The following is an 18,224-nucleotide window of genomic DNA, read 5'->3' on the forward strand; positions in this document are numbered from 1 at the left end:
ATTTTTTAATATTTGTTGATACCTATTTGGGGCCTAATAGCTATCCTGAAGAATGTTCTTCATGTGCTGATAAGAAGAATGTGTATTCTGCAGCTGTTGGATGAAATGTTTCACAGATGTTTGGTACATTTGGTCTAAAGTGCAGTTTAAATCTAACGTTTCTTTGTTCACTTTCTGTCTTTTGCTGAGAGTGGAGTGTTGAAGTCCCAAAGCTATTATTGTATTGGAGTCTGTCTCTCTCTCCCTTTAGATCTAATGACATTGTATTGTATTGTGTTGTGTTGTGTTGTGTTGTGTTGTGTTATGTTATGTTATGTTATTTTTGAGACAGGGTCTCGCTTTATCACCCAGGCTAGAGTACAGTGATACAATCTTGGCTCACTGCAACCTCTGCCTCCCAGGCTTAAGCCATCTTCCCACCTCAGCTTTCCAAGCAACTGAGACTACAGGCATGCGCCACCATGCCCAGCTAATTTTTGCATTTTTTTGTATAAGCAGGGTTTCACCATGTTGCCTAGGCTGGTCTTGAACTACTGAACTCAAGTGATCCACCCACCTCAGCCTGGCTGAGGTGCTGGCTGAAATTACAGATGTGAGCCACCATGCCCAGCCAACATTTGCTTTTTATATCTCGGTGCTTCAGTGTTAGGTGCATATATATTTAGAACTGTTATATCCTCTTGCTGAATTGATTCATTTATCATTACATACTAACCTTCTTTGTGTCTTTTTATTGTTTTTCATTAAAAATCTGTCTTATCTGATATAAATATATCTACTCCTGCTTGCTTTTGGTTTGTTTGTGTGGAGTATTTTTTTCTGTCCCTTTACTTTCAGCCCATATTTGTCTTTTTATAGGTGAAGTGAGTTTCACTAGGCAGCATATAGTTAGGTCATGGGTTTAAAAAAAAAATTGTAATAACCCTCATTACTTTGGATAGGTCACAGGTTTTTTAATCCACTCAGCCATTCTATATCTTTAAGTTAAAAATTTAAGCCATTTACATTCAAGGTTATTATTGATAGGTGAGGACTTATTCCTGTTATTTAATGGCTTTCTGGATGTTTTGTATATCCTCTGTTCTTTTCTTTCTCTCTTACTATTTATCATTGTGGTTTGGTGGTTTTCTGTAGCGGTAACATCTGAATCCTTTCTCTTCCTCATTCCTGTGTTTGCTCTGCCAATAAGTTTTATACTTTTGTGTGCTTTCATGATGGAAGGTATTGTTCTTTCACTTCCAGGAATAGGACTTCCTCAAGCATTTCTTGGAGGGCTGGTCTCTTGGTGATGAATTCCCTCAGTTTTTGGTTGTTTGGGAAACTCTTAATTTGTCCTTCATTTATGAAGGATAATTTTACTAGACATAGTACCCTTAATTGACAGGTTTTTTCTTTCAGCACTTTGAATATATCATCCCATTTTCTTCTGGACTGTAAAGTTTCAGATTAGAAATGTGCTATTAGTCTGATGGGGATTTCTTTGTGTCTAGATGCTATAGTAAGCCATTCTCACATTGCAATAAAGACCTACCTGAGAGTAGGTAGTTTATAAATAAAAGAGGTTTAATTGACTCACAATTCTGCCAGTTATACAAGAGGCATGGCTGGGAGGCCTCAGGAAACTTATAATCATGGTGGAAGGGTAAGGAAGCACCTTCTTCACATGGTGGAGGAAGAGGAAAAGAGAGTGAAGGGGGGAATGCCACACACTTTTAAACCATCAGATCTTGTGAGAAATCACTATCATGAGAACAGTAAGGGAGAAATCTGCCCCCATGACCAATCATCTCCCTCCAGGTCCCTCCCCCAACATTGGGAACTATAATTCAACATGAGATTTGTGTGGGGATACAGAGCCAAAGCATATCAGATGTTTTTCTCTTGCTGTTTTTAGAATTACTTGTCTTTGACTCTTGGCACTGTATTAGTCCGTTTTCATACTGCTTTAAAGAACTCTCTAAGACTGGGTAATTTATAAAGGAAAGAGATTTAGTTGACTCACAGTTCTGCAAGGGTAGGGAGGCCTCAGGAAACTTAGAATCACGGTGGAAGGCAGAGGCGAAGCACAGCACCTTCTTCACAAGGCAGCAGGAAGGAGAATGAATGCAGGAGGAACTACCAAACACTTATCAAACCATCAGATCTCATGAGAACTCACTCACCATCATGAGAACAGCATGGGGGGAACCATCCCCATAATCCAATTACTTCCACCTGGTCTCTCCCTTGACACCTGGGGATTATGGGGATTATAATTCACGATGAGAATTGGGTGGGGACACAAAGACTGACTATATCAGACAGTTTCACTATAATGTGCTGGGGAAAGATCTTTTGGGGTTGTATCTATTTGGAAATCTTTGAACTTCCTGTTTCTAAAACTCTTTCTATACTTAGGAAGTTTAAAGATAGTATTTTGTTAAATTGTTTTTCTATGCCATTAAACTTCTCTCACCCTTTGAACACCCAAAATTCAAATATTTTGTTGCTTTATGATATCCCATAGGTCACATTGACTTTCTTCTTTTTTTTCTTTTTAAAGTACTGAAATTCTTCTTCTTGATTTAGTATCCTGCTGAAGTTCTCATTGTATTTTTTATTTCATTCATTGAATTCTTCAGTTTCAGGATTTCTCTGGTTCTTTTTTATATGTCTATCTCCTTGGTGAATTTCTCATTCATATCCTGAGTTGTTTTTTAAATTTCTTTTTATTGTTTATCTGTGTTCTCTTGTATATCATGGAACTTCCTTAATGTTGTTATTTTGAATTCTTTATCAGGCACTTCATAAATTTAATTTTTATTGGAATCTGTTTCTGGAGAATTATTATGTTCCTTTGGAAGTGTCATATTTCCTTGCTTTTTTGTATTTCTGTGTCCTTTCATTGATATCTGTGCATCAGGTGTAACAGTCACTTCCTCCAATTTTTTAGATTGGCTTTCATAGGGGAAGACATTTTCCTGTAGGTACATCTATGGTGTTGGTTGGTTGGGGCACTTTCGCTTTTATTCTGGGCATATATAGTGGTGTAGTCTCCACAGGATTTCTTTGGCTATACACCATCAGTGGTGTCTGTGATTTCCTCAGTGGTGCAGGCTGCAGTTGTTAGTGGAGGTTATGCTGAGGTTTTCCTGGGGATAGGATGTCAGGTGGGCCAGTCCTCAGGCCCTGCTGTTGGCAGCGGCAGACCAAGCATGCCTGTTCTTGGGTCCCAGGGTGGCATATGTGGGCGCCAGTTTTAGCAAGTCCAGATGGGCTGATTTGTGGGCCTCCAGGCAGCTTGCTTGGGTGCTGGTTATGGCAGCAGTGTGCCAATGACTGGATGAGTACCCAGGCTCCCCATGGGCACTCACTTATAATTGCAGTGGCTGCAATGGGCTTGGCAGCCCAGTCCCCAATCCTCCAGGTAGTACATGCAGAAGATTGCCAGCAGTGGTGGTGGTGGCAGGTTGGGCAGACCTTCAGGTCCTGGGAGGATTGCCCAGATGCCAGCAGTGGTAGACAGGGTGAGGCAATCCCCCAGGCTCCAGACAGCATGCTTGGGTTTCAGCAGCAGGTTTTCTGGATCTGTTGTTAGGCCCTCTGATAGCATGAATGTGCACCTGGGTCAACCAATGGGGAGGGGCAATCCCTAGGCCCCCAGGCAATGTGCATGGGCACTGGGGGAGGACAGGGGTGGTGCCAGGCTAGGCAAGCCTTTTCTCAGGCCCCCCGTGGGGCCCATGGGCCCAGGCTGTGGTGAACAAGGCAGAGCAATTCCCAAGCCCCAGATGGTATGCTCAGGTGGCTATGGCAATGGTGGCAGCCTGTCCTCAGGACACATGCTAGTGTGAGGTAGCCCTTCTACTATGGGAGCAGGGTTTTCTGTCAGTAACAGTGGCCCCAGGAAGTCAGGTTTCATGCTCTGAAAAACGTGCTTCAGCTCCCTTTGTCCCAGGATCCGTGTCCCCAGTGTGCAGGACAATGTGTGGGCTAGAGTGCTAGAGACCCTGCCCCTCTACTGGGTCCAACCTGCATTGCACCCTGCAGCCCTCTGTCAGTGGGGCTCCGGGGATGTGAAGATACAAGGGTTGCTGGGTCCCAGGACACAATGCAGTCTGGTGGGAAATGGGCTCTCTAACTAGCTGGCTATCTGTCCAGGACTAAGTGGGTACATGGGACCCAAGTGGGCTCCCTCTCTGGAGCAATGCTGCCACATGGACCCCGGGAATACCAGTTTCAGGGTCCTTGGGGTTTGAGAGACTCTCATGACAAGGATTTTGGGAGTCAGTGTGGGAACATAGACCACTGGGAATCTCTCACTTACCCTTTCCTCTCACTAGGGACCCTCTCTGGACTTCCAGCTGATTCCAGCCAGGCTGTCTACCTTGCCTCCCTCTCTTTCAGTATCTCAGGTGTTTTCCGTCACTTCTCTGCTGAATTCCAGCATTCTCTCTCAGATGTCTATTCAAAGTATGATTATCTACTTGCTATTTTGGCTCTTCTTTGCTGGGGAAACAGGTGTCCAGTGCCTCTAGTCAGTCATCTTAAAGCCCTTCTCAGGCAGTGTTCATTTTGAACTAGTCTGTGGAAAGACTATAAAACATGAAAATATGCTATCAGTTTTAGAATGGTATCCATAGCTATATTGGCTCAGCCTTAAAAAGACCTCCAGGGCTTGATGCTGGTATGTTGTCAGGCTCTCAATACACTCTTGATGGATGGATAAATAAATGAATGATTTTAGATATGCAGTAGCAATAAAAAGTGTACTTGGGCATCATATATTGTATCAATAGAGTCTATAGTCAGTTGTTTTTAATATTGGTTTAGCTTTGATATGTTAAGATGGGTACATTATGTATTTATATATATATATATATATATATATATATATATATATGAAAGATCAATTATGAGTGACCCAAAACTGTGCTTTGAATATTCCCTAAACATCTCTAACTACCTTTTATATACCTTTGCTTCAGAGTTTGACCAATAAGTTCTAAATTGTTCCACAAAACAACATAGCCCAGGATTTTTTAAAACATAATTACCGTAATACAAAGAAAGCATGAGTAAGAAGCAAGAGAATGGAGTGGGCTTTCAGTCCTTTGGATGAGAAAATTCCCAGAAATGTTGGGAACTGCCGGAAATGCCTGGTTGTTAATGCAACTTGCCATGCAGATTCTCTTGGGCTGAAAGCCAGACAGTTCCCACTCTATTTTGTGACAGCTCCACCCTGGGGAGCAAGGCCAATTCCTCCAACCAGCAGCTGTGTAACAGACCATGACAGCGTGGCCACGATGATTCTTAGAGCCATTTCCTCTCTACAGCTGTGTGCCTTCTTCATTAAGGAGTTGCCGATGATAAAAGTGAGGTTGACTCTCTTTTTACTGCTAGCATACTCTTCATGTGCTTGTCCTGCCTTAAATGATAGATTTTCATCTCCTGAAGGCATCTCTTTCCCTTTCCCACCTCACACTGCCATTGTGCCGAGCCCGAAGAGGGCGTACCATAAAAGATTGTTGAACAGAGCTGACCACTAATTGAGCCAATCCCAATAATAATCGCTCACACTAGTTTACATAAAGTGGAATCATTCCTTTGGCAAAATTCAGAAAGGGCATTTGGAACAGCAACTTGACTTCTGAGATCTTTCCCCAAATCCTGTAGAACTCATTTGTATCATTCAGAGTTGAGTCTGGGGCCTCTCAGGATATCGAGTAATCTGCTCTTAGGGAAAGGAATTTGTGGTGACTGATGTGTGAAGGGTTTAGGTGTGTCTCCTTTCCATTCGGGCTTGAGGCACAGTGAGAAGCAGGAAGTACAGTCCCTGGGGTTGGAAAAACACTACATACAGCACTGGAGCAGTACCACCTCCTTCATGCTTTTTTAGGAAAAAATGTTGGAACACAGAACTAAACAGCTCAACAGCTGCATTCTCGGGATAGTTGAAATGGTGCTCATCTTTTAACAAAGCCTCTGTGCATCCACAAAGGGCAAACAGAACCTGTTCCTCGGCCTCACTGTTGCTCAGTCCTCAGGAGCCCGAGCTCTTTGAGGTGATGCCCTACCAGGCGGGATGCGTGAATGCATCCTCATGGTGCCCATTAGGGTGTAAGAAGGGAAAGATGTTCGAAAGCAACACAGCCTTCCTGCATCTTTCTCTGCATGTTCCCTGCTGAATGGCCAGCACCCTGCCTTGTGTACATACATGTGTCTCCTGAATCCAGCTACAAATAAATGGTAAGCTTATTCAGACAATAACAACATACAAGAGAAAGGAAAATAATTACTCCAACAGGAAAGGAGAAACCTTTTCGTTGTCCCAAAAGACAAAATCTCTTTGTATTTATAATAAGCACCTTTAGCTTTTTCAAGGGGGAAAAGCATATTTCTTGTTATCTACTGTTACCACTTCATAAATCCCTTTCATTTAGAAAGGCTATGCCTGACATACCTTTTGTAATTGTTTTCAGTTAAGCAGAACCACTCACTGCTCCAAATGGGGCCTGTTCATTATTAAAAGTCATTTTTTGGGCATATTCTTAAATCTGTCTTAAAATGATAACCGTGGAGTCTTGATAAATTAATAGAAAAGCTTCTCCTAAGGTGGCTTTGTTGGTTTTGTTAAGACATTTATTTTAAGAGTAACTCTCAGTGGAATTTATCAGTAAATTACTTCATATATTCTCAGCATTAAATTATTTCCCCGTTAAAGATATTATAATTCCTTTTCTCCCAGTAATGAAAAATTGAAACTGTCCCAAATAATTCTAAAGTAGGTACTGGCCTTTATGTTAGTAAGTATAGGAATGTCCCCACCAGAACCTTTAAATGATAAAAATAAGACTCAGAAAAGGAAGAAGCATTACAGAGGGAAACAAAACAGTGATTAGAATTTCAAATACATGCCAGTAACTGAAGAACAATTCAAATAGGAACCAAGTAGGGGAGAGGATTGTTCACTCAAGGAGGTGAGGTTGGGGGATAGGGCAGAGCATGGAAACAGCTGAAGTCAACTGGACAGGCCCTGTCGCTCCAGTGACACGTGGTACTTTCTGAGATGGGCACAACCTTGGAGATTTTAGTTTGTTTCCTCACTGGTAAACAAGAAGTCAGCACTGATAACAATCCCTGAGAACACTTCCTCTGGAATGTATGACATTCCATACTTCTGCTTTGTAGTCACCACCGGACATGCATGAGTCATGCTGAGAGGTGGGGGGATTTGCCCAGACCGCTAGATCCAGTGAATAAAGTCAGGCCTAGGAGATGTAGTCTTGCCGTGCTGCTTTCTCTTTCAACTCATCTGGTACTAAGAGACATGGGTGATTTATTTATCTGTAGATAAAGAGTACAATGAAGCATCGCAGACCACGAATTAAAATGGAAAACCAACCGGCAGTTATCTGGTGATTATGAATGGTGTGTGTGGGCCACAATATGCTACACACAGTTCTCCCATTTGCTTAGAAAAGTAAGTCAATGGGAATAACAGATTTTCTAGATTTTGTTTTGTTCGTGTCTAGGTTGACCAGGTAGCAGTGGTTGTGCATACATGTTGTAAGGATCTCTCTGAGGTCCTCAAACCACTGGGGTCCTACTTAGTAAACCTCTGGCTCAGAGAACTGCCTCCCCAGTGGTCTGGAAGAAATTCTGAACTTCTCCGGTAAACTAGGTCCAATTTGTGTGACAGGATGACTGTCCTGTTCTGACTGCAAACATCAGCAGACTGGCCATCTTGGTCCACCCTCAACAGCACATAATAAGCAGACATTTAGACATAGTGGAACCCCATTCCCTGCAACTGGAAAAAAGCATGTTTGTGAGACTGACCAAAAGCTATTGTCTAGAAGTCTCACAAATCCTAACTGCCACCTTGCATATCGAGGCAGCCCTACTCTACTGTGAAGAAGTCAGTCTGCCCATTGGGTTTCTGGACTATTTTACTCAATTGGGGTCACAGCCTGACAGAGGCCTGTGTGTTCAGTTTGATATACACAAAAGTTTTTATTTTATTTCTTTCTGTGAATGCCCTTAGGTGCCACATACTCTGTAGGTAATTCCAGGTCCACCCCTCTGTTGTCTTACTTTGTCATCCAGAGTCATTTTAGTTAGGACCACAGAGTATAGTGCCCTTCTGTATGGCTTTGAAAAACAGACAAACCTTGGCCTCATTGATTTTAGCCATGTTTTTTCGCTTTGAAAAACAGACAAACCTTGGCCTCATTGATTTTAGCCATGTTTTTTCACATTAAAAATAATGAATTGTATTTCTATTTCTGGACATAGACCATACCTTGTTTCTCTGAGGGAATTCAATTGTTTACCCATGTGATTGACCACATAGTTCATCACAGTGCCCTCCTGAGGTTCTCCATAGCTTTTAAAAAGGTGAAAGGAATGAAGAAATGAACCAGTTAGTGCAAACACATTTTGGTCACCTGCTATATGTCAAGTGACTTGCAAGAAACAAAGAGGGAAGTGAACTGACTTTTATTACACATTTAATTTCTGCTAGAAGCTTGTGCTAAGCATTTTATGTACATTATCTGTTTTGGATTTTTTTTTTTTAATAATCCTCAGGGTTACCCTGTGGAGGATAGGTATAGCATTCCCATCCCATTTTACTGCTGAGAGAATTGAGGCTCACAGGGCATATGTGACTTTCCCAAAGTCACACAATTAGTGTGCGGCTGAGCAAGCCTTCAGACCCAGACCTTTCTGACTCTAAAGCCCATGCTCTGTCCACCTTATTATGCCTGGATCTGCATTCAAGGAGGTAGCAGTCTGGTTGAAGAGAGAGAAACTGCACAAAAACTCACAGTAAAATTTGTCCTTATTCCGAAAAGTTTGGGAACTTTATAGCAATTATCTCTCTAGGGGATCTAGGTAGAAGGGATGCTAAGCTTGCAACACTACTAGATTGTGTGTTAACATAGGCCTTAGAAAGAAGGAAGCTGAAGAAGTAATTGTGCGAATATGGTGGGTCTAATCTTTTGTGGTTTTTAAGACTAAAGATTAGACTCCAAGACAGATTATCTGTGGCTCAGGCTGGAGTGCAGTGGCACTAACTTGGCTTATTGCCACCTCTATGATCTTCCCACCTCAGCCTCCTGAGGAGGTGGGACTACAGGTGTGTGCCACTACACACAGCTAATTTTTTTGTAGAGACACGGTTTCGCCATGTTGCCCAGGCTGGTCTCAAACTCCTGGGCTCAGGCGGTCTTCATCTGTTCCCTTGCACACAATAATAAATGGAAGCTGCTATTGCTGTGTTTTGGAAGCAACCAAAAAGAAAATCTGCATAAGAAGAACTAAATTACAATTCATAACAAAGGAGCTACTTGGGTCCGGTTTTTTTTTTTTTTTTTTCTCTCTCTCTCTCTCTCTCAAGCTTCTTCATATTATTTCTGGGCATATCTATTTTATAAAGAGGGCTAAATGGAATATGTTGTTAATTTTCTTAGAAAAGTTAATCTTTAGGAGTGTCTTTAACTTCTTAATTGCCCACATGTTGGATTAGATCTAAGGTTTCTAATCAGGGCTGTAAAGAAAGACCCACTCCATAGGTGATCCCCTCTATGGGCCTATCCCTTCAAGAACAATTTAAATTCAAAAGTGCAAGAGAGGTGTCCAGTTAACTCCTTTACCTATACCAGACTGTAGCAAGTCATAATGGGATTACATATAAGAAAAGAATTAATGGTACTGCCAGAGAGTAAATAATAAGTACCAAGTGAATGTGAAAACGTAGGTGTTATGTAGTTTGTAGGAGATAGTTTGCTGCTACAGAAGTTGAGAAAGAGCAAAGTGAGATGATTAAGAAACGTTTTGAGTTGCACAGATCTGGGTTTGAATCTACCTGTATGACCTTGAGCAAGTTATTTGACCTCTCTCAGTGCAGTTTCTTCATCTGTAAAATGAGAATTTTGAGATTAGATAATAAATGTAAAATGTTTGGCATGGTGCCCTGCTAGTTCTTATTGTTATATAATTATCTATTTTTCTGTCAGTTTCCTCCACTAAACTGTAATCTCTTGGAAAACTGGGTCTGGGTCCTGTTCATTTGTATGTCTCAGCCTTTCATACAGTGCTTAAGCTCATCCCCATTCTTGATGTCACCTTCCATGTGAAGGGTATTCCATTATGGGATTGCTCTTGGCCTTTCTCCATCCTTGACATATTCCACACTAGAAGTGAATGATTTACCTGACTGGTGAGTCAGGAAGGGCTTACTGTGTGCCTCTCTTAGGAATGAATTTTCTGCAGGAAGTATTCTGTCTCTCTTCTGCTCTTCATACCATAAATCTTACTATCCAGTGCACCCATGACTGAGTGGGCATGTCTACCTAGTAATATGAAGCACATTTCCATACAAACACTGAAAAGTAAAAGTAGATGGGACCATAAAGGTAGATTAGAACCAGATTGTGGAAAAGATCATGTTATACCTTCCTAGCATGACATTTCAGCAGATTCTTTAAAACTGTATGGATATTGATAAAGAGTAGAAAGAGTCTACATGACCAAACCCAAAATAATATTTGTTTTTGTGGGTTTTTAAAATTTGGATATTCTTGTTGTTAGGGGGAGGAGTGTTGTTTTTTGAGAGTTTTGATTATGTTGAGGAGGTAAGGATGAGGTATCAATATTTTAAATTTTGTGCAGAGTTCATTTTTGTGTTGTTTTTAAAGTTATTTTATGTTAAGATACTAATAAGTTCATCATTTGAAGAACGGACCTGCCAAGAAGGTTTTTTTTTTTTTTTTCTTTCCAGTTGTGGTCCAGGGACCCTCTGCCTCAAAATTATCTGTAGGGCTTTCAAAATGCAAAATTCCTATGCCTCACCCAAAATCTGCCAAACCAGCATTCCCTAAGGGTGAGGCCTGGAAATATGATTTTCTCATTCTCCCCAGGTGGCTTTTATGCTCACTGTATTAAGGCCATCACTTGCCAATGAACAGGTGAATTCAGTTTAAAAATATATGAAGAGCAAAGCGTGTGTGTGTGTGTGTGTGTGTGTGTACGTGCGTGCGCACACATGTGGTGTTACTGCTAAATCAGATTCACATTATCGACTATTCTGATTACTGGTATGGCCCTTCTTTCCTATAGAGGAGGCAGCCCTGCTTACTCAGCCAAAGATAGCAAAACCCCTGCTGGGCCTTACATGTGCCATTTTTATCTTACTGATAGGTCTTCTGAACAAAGACTAGAAAAATAATAGACAGTTTTAAAACCTTAAAAGAAAAGAGAGACAAACACATACTTTTAAAGAACAACAAAAACCCTTGCAATTCTTCCAAAGACTCATAGCTTAATCAAGTTTTCCTTGTCTGGTTCTAAGTGACGGGAGGTAATAGATGGGAATTTGAACAGAGGAACAGCCTAAAGTGTCAGTTACAAGCTTGTATCCTACCACACTGCCTTCCTTCTGTTTGAAAGTGTGGGGAGATACTCTGCTTAGGCCTGCTTTGTTTCTCTTTATAGATCATGCAACAGATGAGTGACCACCGCTACGACAAACTCACTGTGCCTGATGACATAGCAGCAAACTGTATATATCTAAATATCCCCAACAAAGGGCACGTATTGCTGCACCGAACCCCGGAAGAGTATCCAGAAAGTGCAAAGGTAAAAAAATATCCCTTCTGGCCACTGCAGCTGGGTCGGCCTCCCTGGGGACTTTTTCATAATGGAGTGACCAATAGGAGCCTCCTTTTCCTCTATACATACCAAACCATTAAGAAAAGGAAGGATAATACAATTTAGGGCACAAGGAAAATGTGTTTCACTTTTCTCATTCATGCCATTGCTCACTAATGTATGCATAGTAATTGAGATGATCATGCTGGATAGTCAAAGCTTTTCAAATAATACTCAGATTTTCAAATAAGTACTCACCCAAGTCTATGCCTCAGCTCTGATTAAATGTACTTTCCCACCCTCAGATACTTATTAAGCATAAAGACCTACAATTAGATGGTCAGCGGTATCATTGTTTTCTGACAGAGCTGCTGAGCTGCCCCTCAGAAAAGGGCCATTTGTTTCTTTTCTTTTTCTTTTTTTTTTTTTTGTTTTGGAGATAGGGTCTCACTCTGTTACCCAGGCTGGAGTGCGTAGCACGATCTTGGCTCTCTGCAACCCAACTCCCAGGCTCAAGAGATCCTCCCACCTCAGCCTCCTGAGTAGCTGGGACTACATGCATACACCACCACACCTGGCTAATTTTTGTATTTTTAATAGAGATGGGGTTTCGTTATATTGCCCAGGCTGGTATCAAATTTGTGAGCTCAAGCAGTCTGCCTGCCTCGGCCTCCCAAAGTGCTGGGATGATAGGCTGACAGGCATGAGCCACCATGCCCAGTCTTTTTTTTTTTTTTGAGATGGGATCTTGATCTGCTGCCCAGGCTAGAGTGCAGTGGCATAATCATGGCTCACTGCAGCCTCAAATTCCTGGGCTGAAGCAATCCTCCTAACTCAGCCTCCCAAGTACCTGGGACTACAAGCATGCGCCATTACACCTGGCTAATTTTATTTTTTGTAGAGATGGGGTCTCCCTGTGTTGCCCGAGCTAGTCTCGAACTCCTGGGCTCAAAGGATCCTCCCACCTCAGCCTCCCAAAGTGCACAGGCATGAGCCACCATGCCTGGCCATTTGTTTCTTTAGGTAGAGGAGTATGAATGACCCAGAGTGGTGGGTGTTCATTGTCAGGGCTACAGAAAGAAGAAACTGCCCATGTTAGGCAGCAAAAAGCTCTTCATTGAAAAGATAGAGCAGGAAGAAATATGGTACACTTGAAATCAGCCAACTGGTCCCTCCAGGAGTCTCTGCGTTTGTGTTCCAATAAGGGAGCTGTCTCTGGATCTGAAATGCTTTTCCTGGTCTAAGAAAATCTCCCTTGTTTTTCAGCATACTCTGACAGTCTCATCTATATACTTTAGTAATTTCGATTTTACCCTACCAAGCAAACATAACAGTGCTCGTCCATAGATTCTTCAAGTATCCATATCTTCTAGGCACTCAGCATCTCATCTCTGCCCAGAAGAACAAGATATTTATACTATGCATTTCAGAAGAGCTTTTAGTAATCATTGATCTTTTTTTGGTCTTAAGCTTTGCAAATATTAGAAAATATTTTATACTACCTTTTAAATATGCAATACTATATAATTACTAGACTCACTCTCTAATCACAGCCTCTTTCTGAGCAGATAAAAAGAAAAGGGTGGGGGGAATACATAGATACTTTTTTCTATTTCCATGGCTGAAAATGTGACCCTGAGGAAAATAGAGAACTCCTGACCCAGGACTGGGGCTTACCCAGCTCTTAGAAGAGTAATGGATCTCATACTTTAAGGCACATCAGGGTTGCTAAAATTGCAAGTTCCTGGACCCCGACCCTAGAATCTGCAATATCAACAAGCACCCAGTCACAGAACTCACTTTGAGAAATACAGGTCTGAATCATTCATCCCTCTTTAGCCACACTGATCATCTGACCTACCAGATGATTATTCACTGTCCCCCTGATTCAGCCGTGTCTCTCTGAAAAATGACAATAGTATTAATAATATCCCTGTTTACTGAGGGCTTCCCCAGTGCCAGGCAGGGTGCCAGGCATCCCAGGTGTATTATCTTATTCAGTCCTTGTAACAGCCCTATGGGGCAACATTACTATTCCAGTATTACAGAGAAGTAAACCAGGCTCAGAGGGAATGTCACTTCACTGAAATAATTCTTTAAGTAGTAGGTTAATGGAACTGGGTTTGGTACCCTACTCTGGCTCCAACACTCTTAATTAACCACTGTGCTGAATTTTAAGAAACACAGTGCTTCCTAAAGAAGCACAGTAGACTGTTATTAGGCAGTACACTTTCAAGTCACTTTGTTTTTAAAAATATGCTTTATTTGATCATCACAGAAAAATCTATTAACTGTTAATTGAAGTTCTGACTTATGCTTTCTATTAGTGTCAAAAGATGCTAATAAAATTTACACCTGTAATTTAAAAGCAATTTAACCTGAAATACTTAAGTTATATCTTGTCAAATTTCTCCAGTGGTGTTGGTAAGAAAATAAACCAAAAGTATAGTTGAGAGGGTTTTAAAGTGTGAAGAGAAGGCCTAGCGTGGTGGCTTATGCCTGTAATACCAGCACTTTGGGAGGCCAAGGCAGGATGATCACTTGAACCCAGGAAGTCAAGACCAGCCCTGGCAATATAGTGAGACCCTGTCTCCACAGAAAATAAAAAATAAAAATTAGCCAGGCGTAGTGGTGTGTGTCTGTTGTTTGTCCCAGGTACTTTGGAGGCTGAGGGGGAGGATCATTTGAGCCTGGGAAGTTGAGGCTGCAGTGAGCCATGGTCATGCCACTATACACCAACCTGGATGACAGAGCAAGACCCTGTCTCCAAAAATATGTAAATAAATAAAAAAAAAGTGTGAGGAAAGAGTAATATTCAGACTGACACATGGCCACCAACTTCCACGTACCACTTAATCTAGCAATGACAATGGCAGAGTAAAGGCATCTCTAGCAAAACCACATTTCTGACACATCTTTGGCCTTGAGGTTAAAGCACAGAGCTAGTGGTTAACCAGTTCCCACCAGCTCTGTGGGGATGACTGTGGGCATGTGTGTGGTTGAGACTGCATGTGTGTCTTGGGATTAAATGAATGAAAAGCCTAGATGCACAAATCAAGTTGATTCTCCACTTCTGAGGATGGTAAAACAGGCAGAAACATAATCCTTCTTTTTCTTCCTTTTCCTTGATTCCCACTGTAGGTTTATGAGAAACTGAAGGACCATATGCTGATCCCCGTGAGCATGTCTGAACTGGAAAAGGTGGACGGGCTGCTCACCTGCTGCTCAGTTTTAATTAACAAGAAGGTAGACTCCTGAGCTTCAGAGTCCTCCCTGGTAGGCGGCAAGACCGCACAGGCAAGGCCAATGACTCTGTGCCCACTCCTGTTGTTTTTCTTGACAATCTACTGTGCCACTGTGCTACTAACTCTTGTTTACAAAATTTGATTCTAAGTTGAATTGCTTCATTCAGCACCCCCACCCTCCCTCCCCTCGCGGTGGTACCTAAGCTGTGGATTTGCTACATGAATTAAGCAACCTAGAAGATATAGAGCTAATGAATTATCAAAATGTGATTAATCATAGTAAGGAAACACTCATTTAGTGTTTGTACTATTGGTGTGAAAATTATTTAGTTGTCAGTATATTCTGAAGAATGTCTTCTTGATCAGTCAGATAAGCTTGTTTGTTTTGTTTTTTTTTCCCTCTATATCATGAATCATGTTTGGTTCCTGTGAAATTCCCTGGTCCAGGGATCCTCCTCCTTTCTCTTTTACTTCTGAATTTCAGTTAGTTACTTTTGCCTTTCGCTCTTCTATCACAGCCACCTTGACCTTGGGTAAAACCCAAGGTCTTTCCTTCTGGCTACCTTCCTGCAGGTCCACCCTGTCTGCCATTGTTCTCCTCTGCCTCTGACTACATCTGCCACCAACAACCCTCCCCTCACCCCTGCCAGGGGCAGACAGGCTCCTCAGCAGAACTGTGACTGAAATCAGCGCTGCTGTCTGGGGCAGCGTTAACTACACAGAGACACATCCTGGCAGGGTTTGCCCCTGAGATCTAAATTCCAGAAGTAGGGCACCACACCTAGGAAGGTAAATCCAGTATCAGAAAGTTGCTAAGAGAGTAAAGATCAAGAAGCTTGGAAACATCCCATGGGAACAATGTCTTAGAAAGTCTTCAAGTCACATACTCTGAATTTTTGCTTCATTACTGACCATATATGACCTTGAAGGAACTCTTTTTTCCCCCCCCCCCTCAACTCATTTCCGTTTCCACCTACCCTGACTCACCCTGTTTCCAGTCTTCTACCCCTTGCAGTTATCCTGGTCCAGCAAAGTCATTTCTTTCAAAAGAGACATCATGTCTGAAAATGATTACTGGTAGTCCAATATGAGCCAGAGTAAACAGCTCCTCATGGTCAATGAACATGTTCAGGAAGCGATCACCTTGATGCTTGAAACCAACCCCAGACAGTGGACAATTCTACTTTGAAATATCCGTGACTATTTACTGTGGAATCCAATTTAAATTTCTTCTCTAGCCTTTAAATTACACAACTTTCAACTGACACAGGTCTCTTACGAAGAACAATGCAGCACTGAAGGAAGAGATGATTCCTTTACTCAAACCTGCAGGAATCAGCCTATTAACAGGAAGGGGAAACGGTACTTTCCAAGGAATGGTAACTGATCCAGGCACGTTATCACACTTCCTAGTCATCTCCACCTTTCCTGTATTGCCTGTGGCTTGTTGTTTAAGATTAAGAGTCAAAGAGGTTAAGAAATATCACTTCAAGTCTTGCTCTGCTCACCTCTATGTTTGCAGTCAAAGATTCCTTATGTTGGTGACCTAAAGAGAATTACTTTCATTCATTTCATTTCCCCTGTAGCAGATGGAAGTGAGAAACCTCTGAGAAAATGAAAACATCCTTAACCACTATCTTTCTCTTTTATTTGATGATTTTATGCCAGAAATTTGTAAAAGTTTTTTCTCCTCCTTCTCTTCCTTGTTGCTTAACTTTTTAATTCATGCCATATGCAGATAGCCAATTATGCGCATCCTGTGAATAAACCACGTCTTGGTCACTGTCATGTTTTGAACCATCTCATGAGAGATGAATATCATCTTTTTACCAGGGAGAGAATGAATGTTAGCCACATGCCCAAGTTAACAAAGAAAAAATGTTCTCAGCAGTCAAGGTTGCCCTTTTGGGTTAAATCTGGCCCTTCCTTGGCAAAAGCAAAAATTCTCCCTGTGAGAGCTCAACATCTCAAACACAACCACAGGAAAAATGGCCCAGTCAGCCAGTTTAGGCTTACCAGTATATAATTTTTAATATCTTTACTTCTGCCATCCCAAATCAAAGAACTCTTCTCTATTATGTTTTATCAATTGCAAGCAAATGGATTTTTCTTTGTAACAATTTGTTCTGCAGAAGACTGTTTTTCACTTTTCCTTTCTTTTGCTTCTGTCTGTCTTTCCTTCTCTCTGTCTGGAGAAGTCACTTAGACTCTGTGTGCCTCTTCTGCATTGCATTCTGCTCTGCTACATAACCCGCTAGGCTGGCTTCTTTGGACTCCCTATGTGATTGATGATGTGAAAACCTAAATTACTTGCAACATAGTGTTACTTCTTTGATGTTCTCATTAGCATAATGTTATTTTTGAAAAGGAAAGATACTATCACATAAGTTTTCCTCACATCCATTGTGATATACACCAATGGATAAACTAACAGAAACTGCTTTTTGACATTAAAAGACATGAGAAATTATATTTAACTAAGTAAAAGTTAAGTCAGAATTACTTGGGTGATGTGATTCAATTTAGTTAAAGGATGATAAAGAGAAAATACATTATTTAGCATTATTTCTTCAGCTATAATGAATTGCTATAGAAATCAGGCAGATCTTTCTAATGTGTATTGATTGGTCTTTGCAGCTACTGTGAACAGATTACTAAGGCCATCTCCTCATCTCTAAGGGAGAAAAATAGTCTGTAGATGAATAATGTAAGGTAAAGAGTTGCATGTAAGTCTTTCTAATTATTTACTTTAACATTCTCCAGAATTCAGACATGATTTCAGCATGGTGTTAGATTTGTGCATTTTATTTTCCTGACCACCTCATTCCAGTCAATGTATGGTTATCCACTCTGTGTGCCAAAACCAATCATGCCTTTAGTTCAGAGAAGTTCTACACTGATTTTTAGCCTCTTGCTGTCTCAATCTTACATGTATACCAATCACAATGGAATAAAATGTGAGTTGTACTGTGATCAACAGCGTATGTCTCTTTTCTTTGCAACAGAAACTGCCATGGGGAATGAAGTCATCATTTCTTTGCTATCAGTCATGGGATATTTTCTTTTGTGCTTTGGGCTATGAACTTAGAAAAATAATGTACCTGTAAATAAATTACCATCAAAGCTTGGGTTAAAATAATATTTGAAGTGATACTTCATACTTCAGGCACTTAAAAAGTGTGCATATTATGCACACTAGGTCAGGAAAGCTTGAGTTCTCCTGTGCCTCTCCTCAAATGGTGTCCCTTTCTTCCCTTTCACTGCTAACCATATTCAGCACATAGTCAGTTACGTGGTTCAGTTATGCAGGCAGGTGAAAGGTTTTTTAATTTGCTCATACAAGAG

The 18,224-nt window shown here is 41.2% G+C and overlaps 1 protein-coding gene across 6 annotated transcripts in view; it reads left to right on the top strand.

Annotated features, from left to right (window-relative positions):
• Positions 1-17,852, top strand: part of DDAH1 (dimethylarginine dimethylaminohydrolase 1) — a 255,115-nt gene extending 237,263 nt beyond the window's left edge. For 5 of the 6 annotated variants that reach the window (XM_005542843.4, XM_074002664.1, XM_065519361.2 and 2 more), the window contains 2 exons: positions 11,479-11,622; positions 14,776-17,852. In XM_005542843.4, the coding sequence (XP_005542900.1) occupies positions 11,479-11,622; positions 14,776-14,892 (261 nt within the window). In that variant the 3' untranslated portion in view covers positions 14,893-17,852. The remainder of the gene's footprint in view (positions 1-11,478; positions 11,623-14,775) is intronic. The other variant, XM_045367972.2, reaches the window with a different exon arrangement.
• The last annotated feature ends 372 nt before the right edge of the window (positions 17,853-18,224 follow it).

This window comes from Macaca fascicularis, chromosome 1 (genome assembly GCF_037993035.2).
Source record: "Macaca fascicularis isolate 582-1 chromosome 1, T2T-MFA8v1.1".
Classification (NCBI taxonomy): domain Eukaryota; kingdom Metazoa; phylum Chordata; class Mammalia; order Primates; family Cercopithecidae; genus Macaca; species Macaca fascicularis.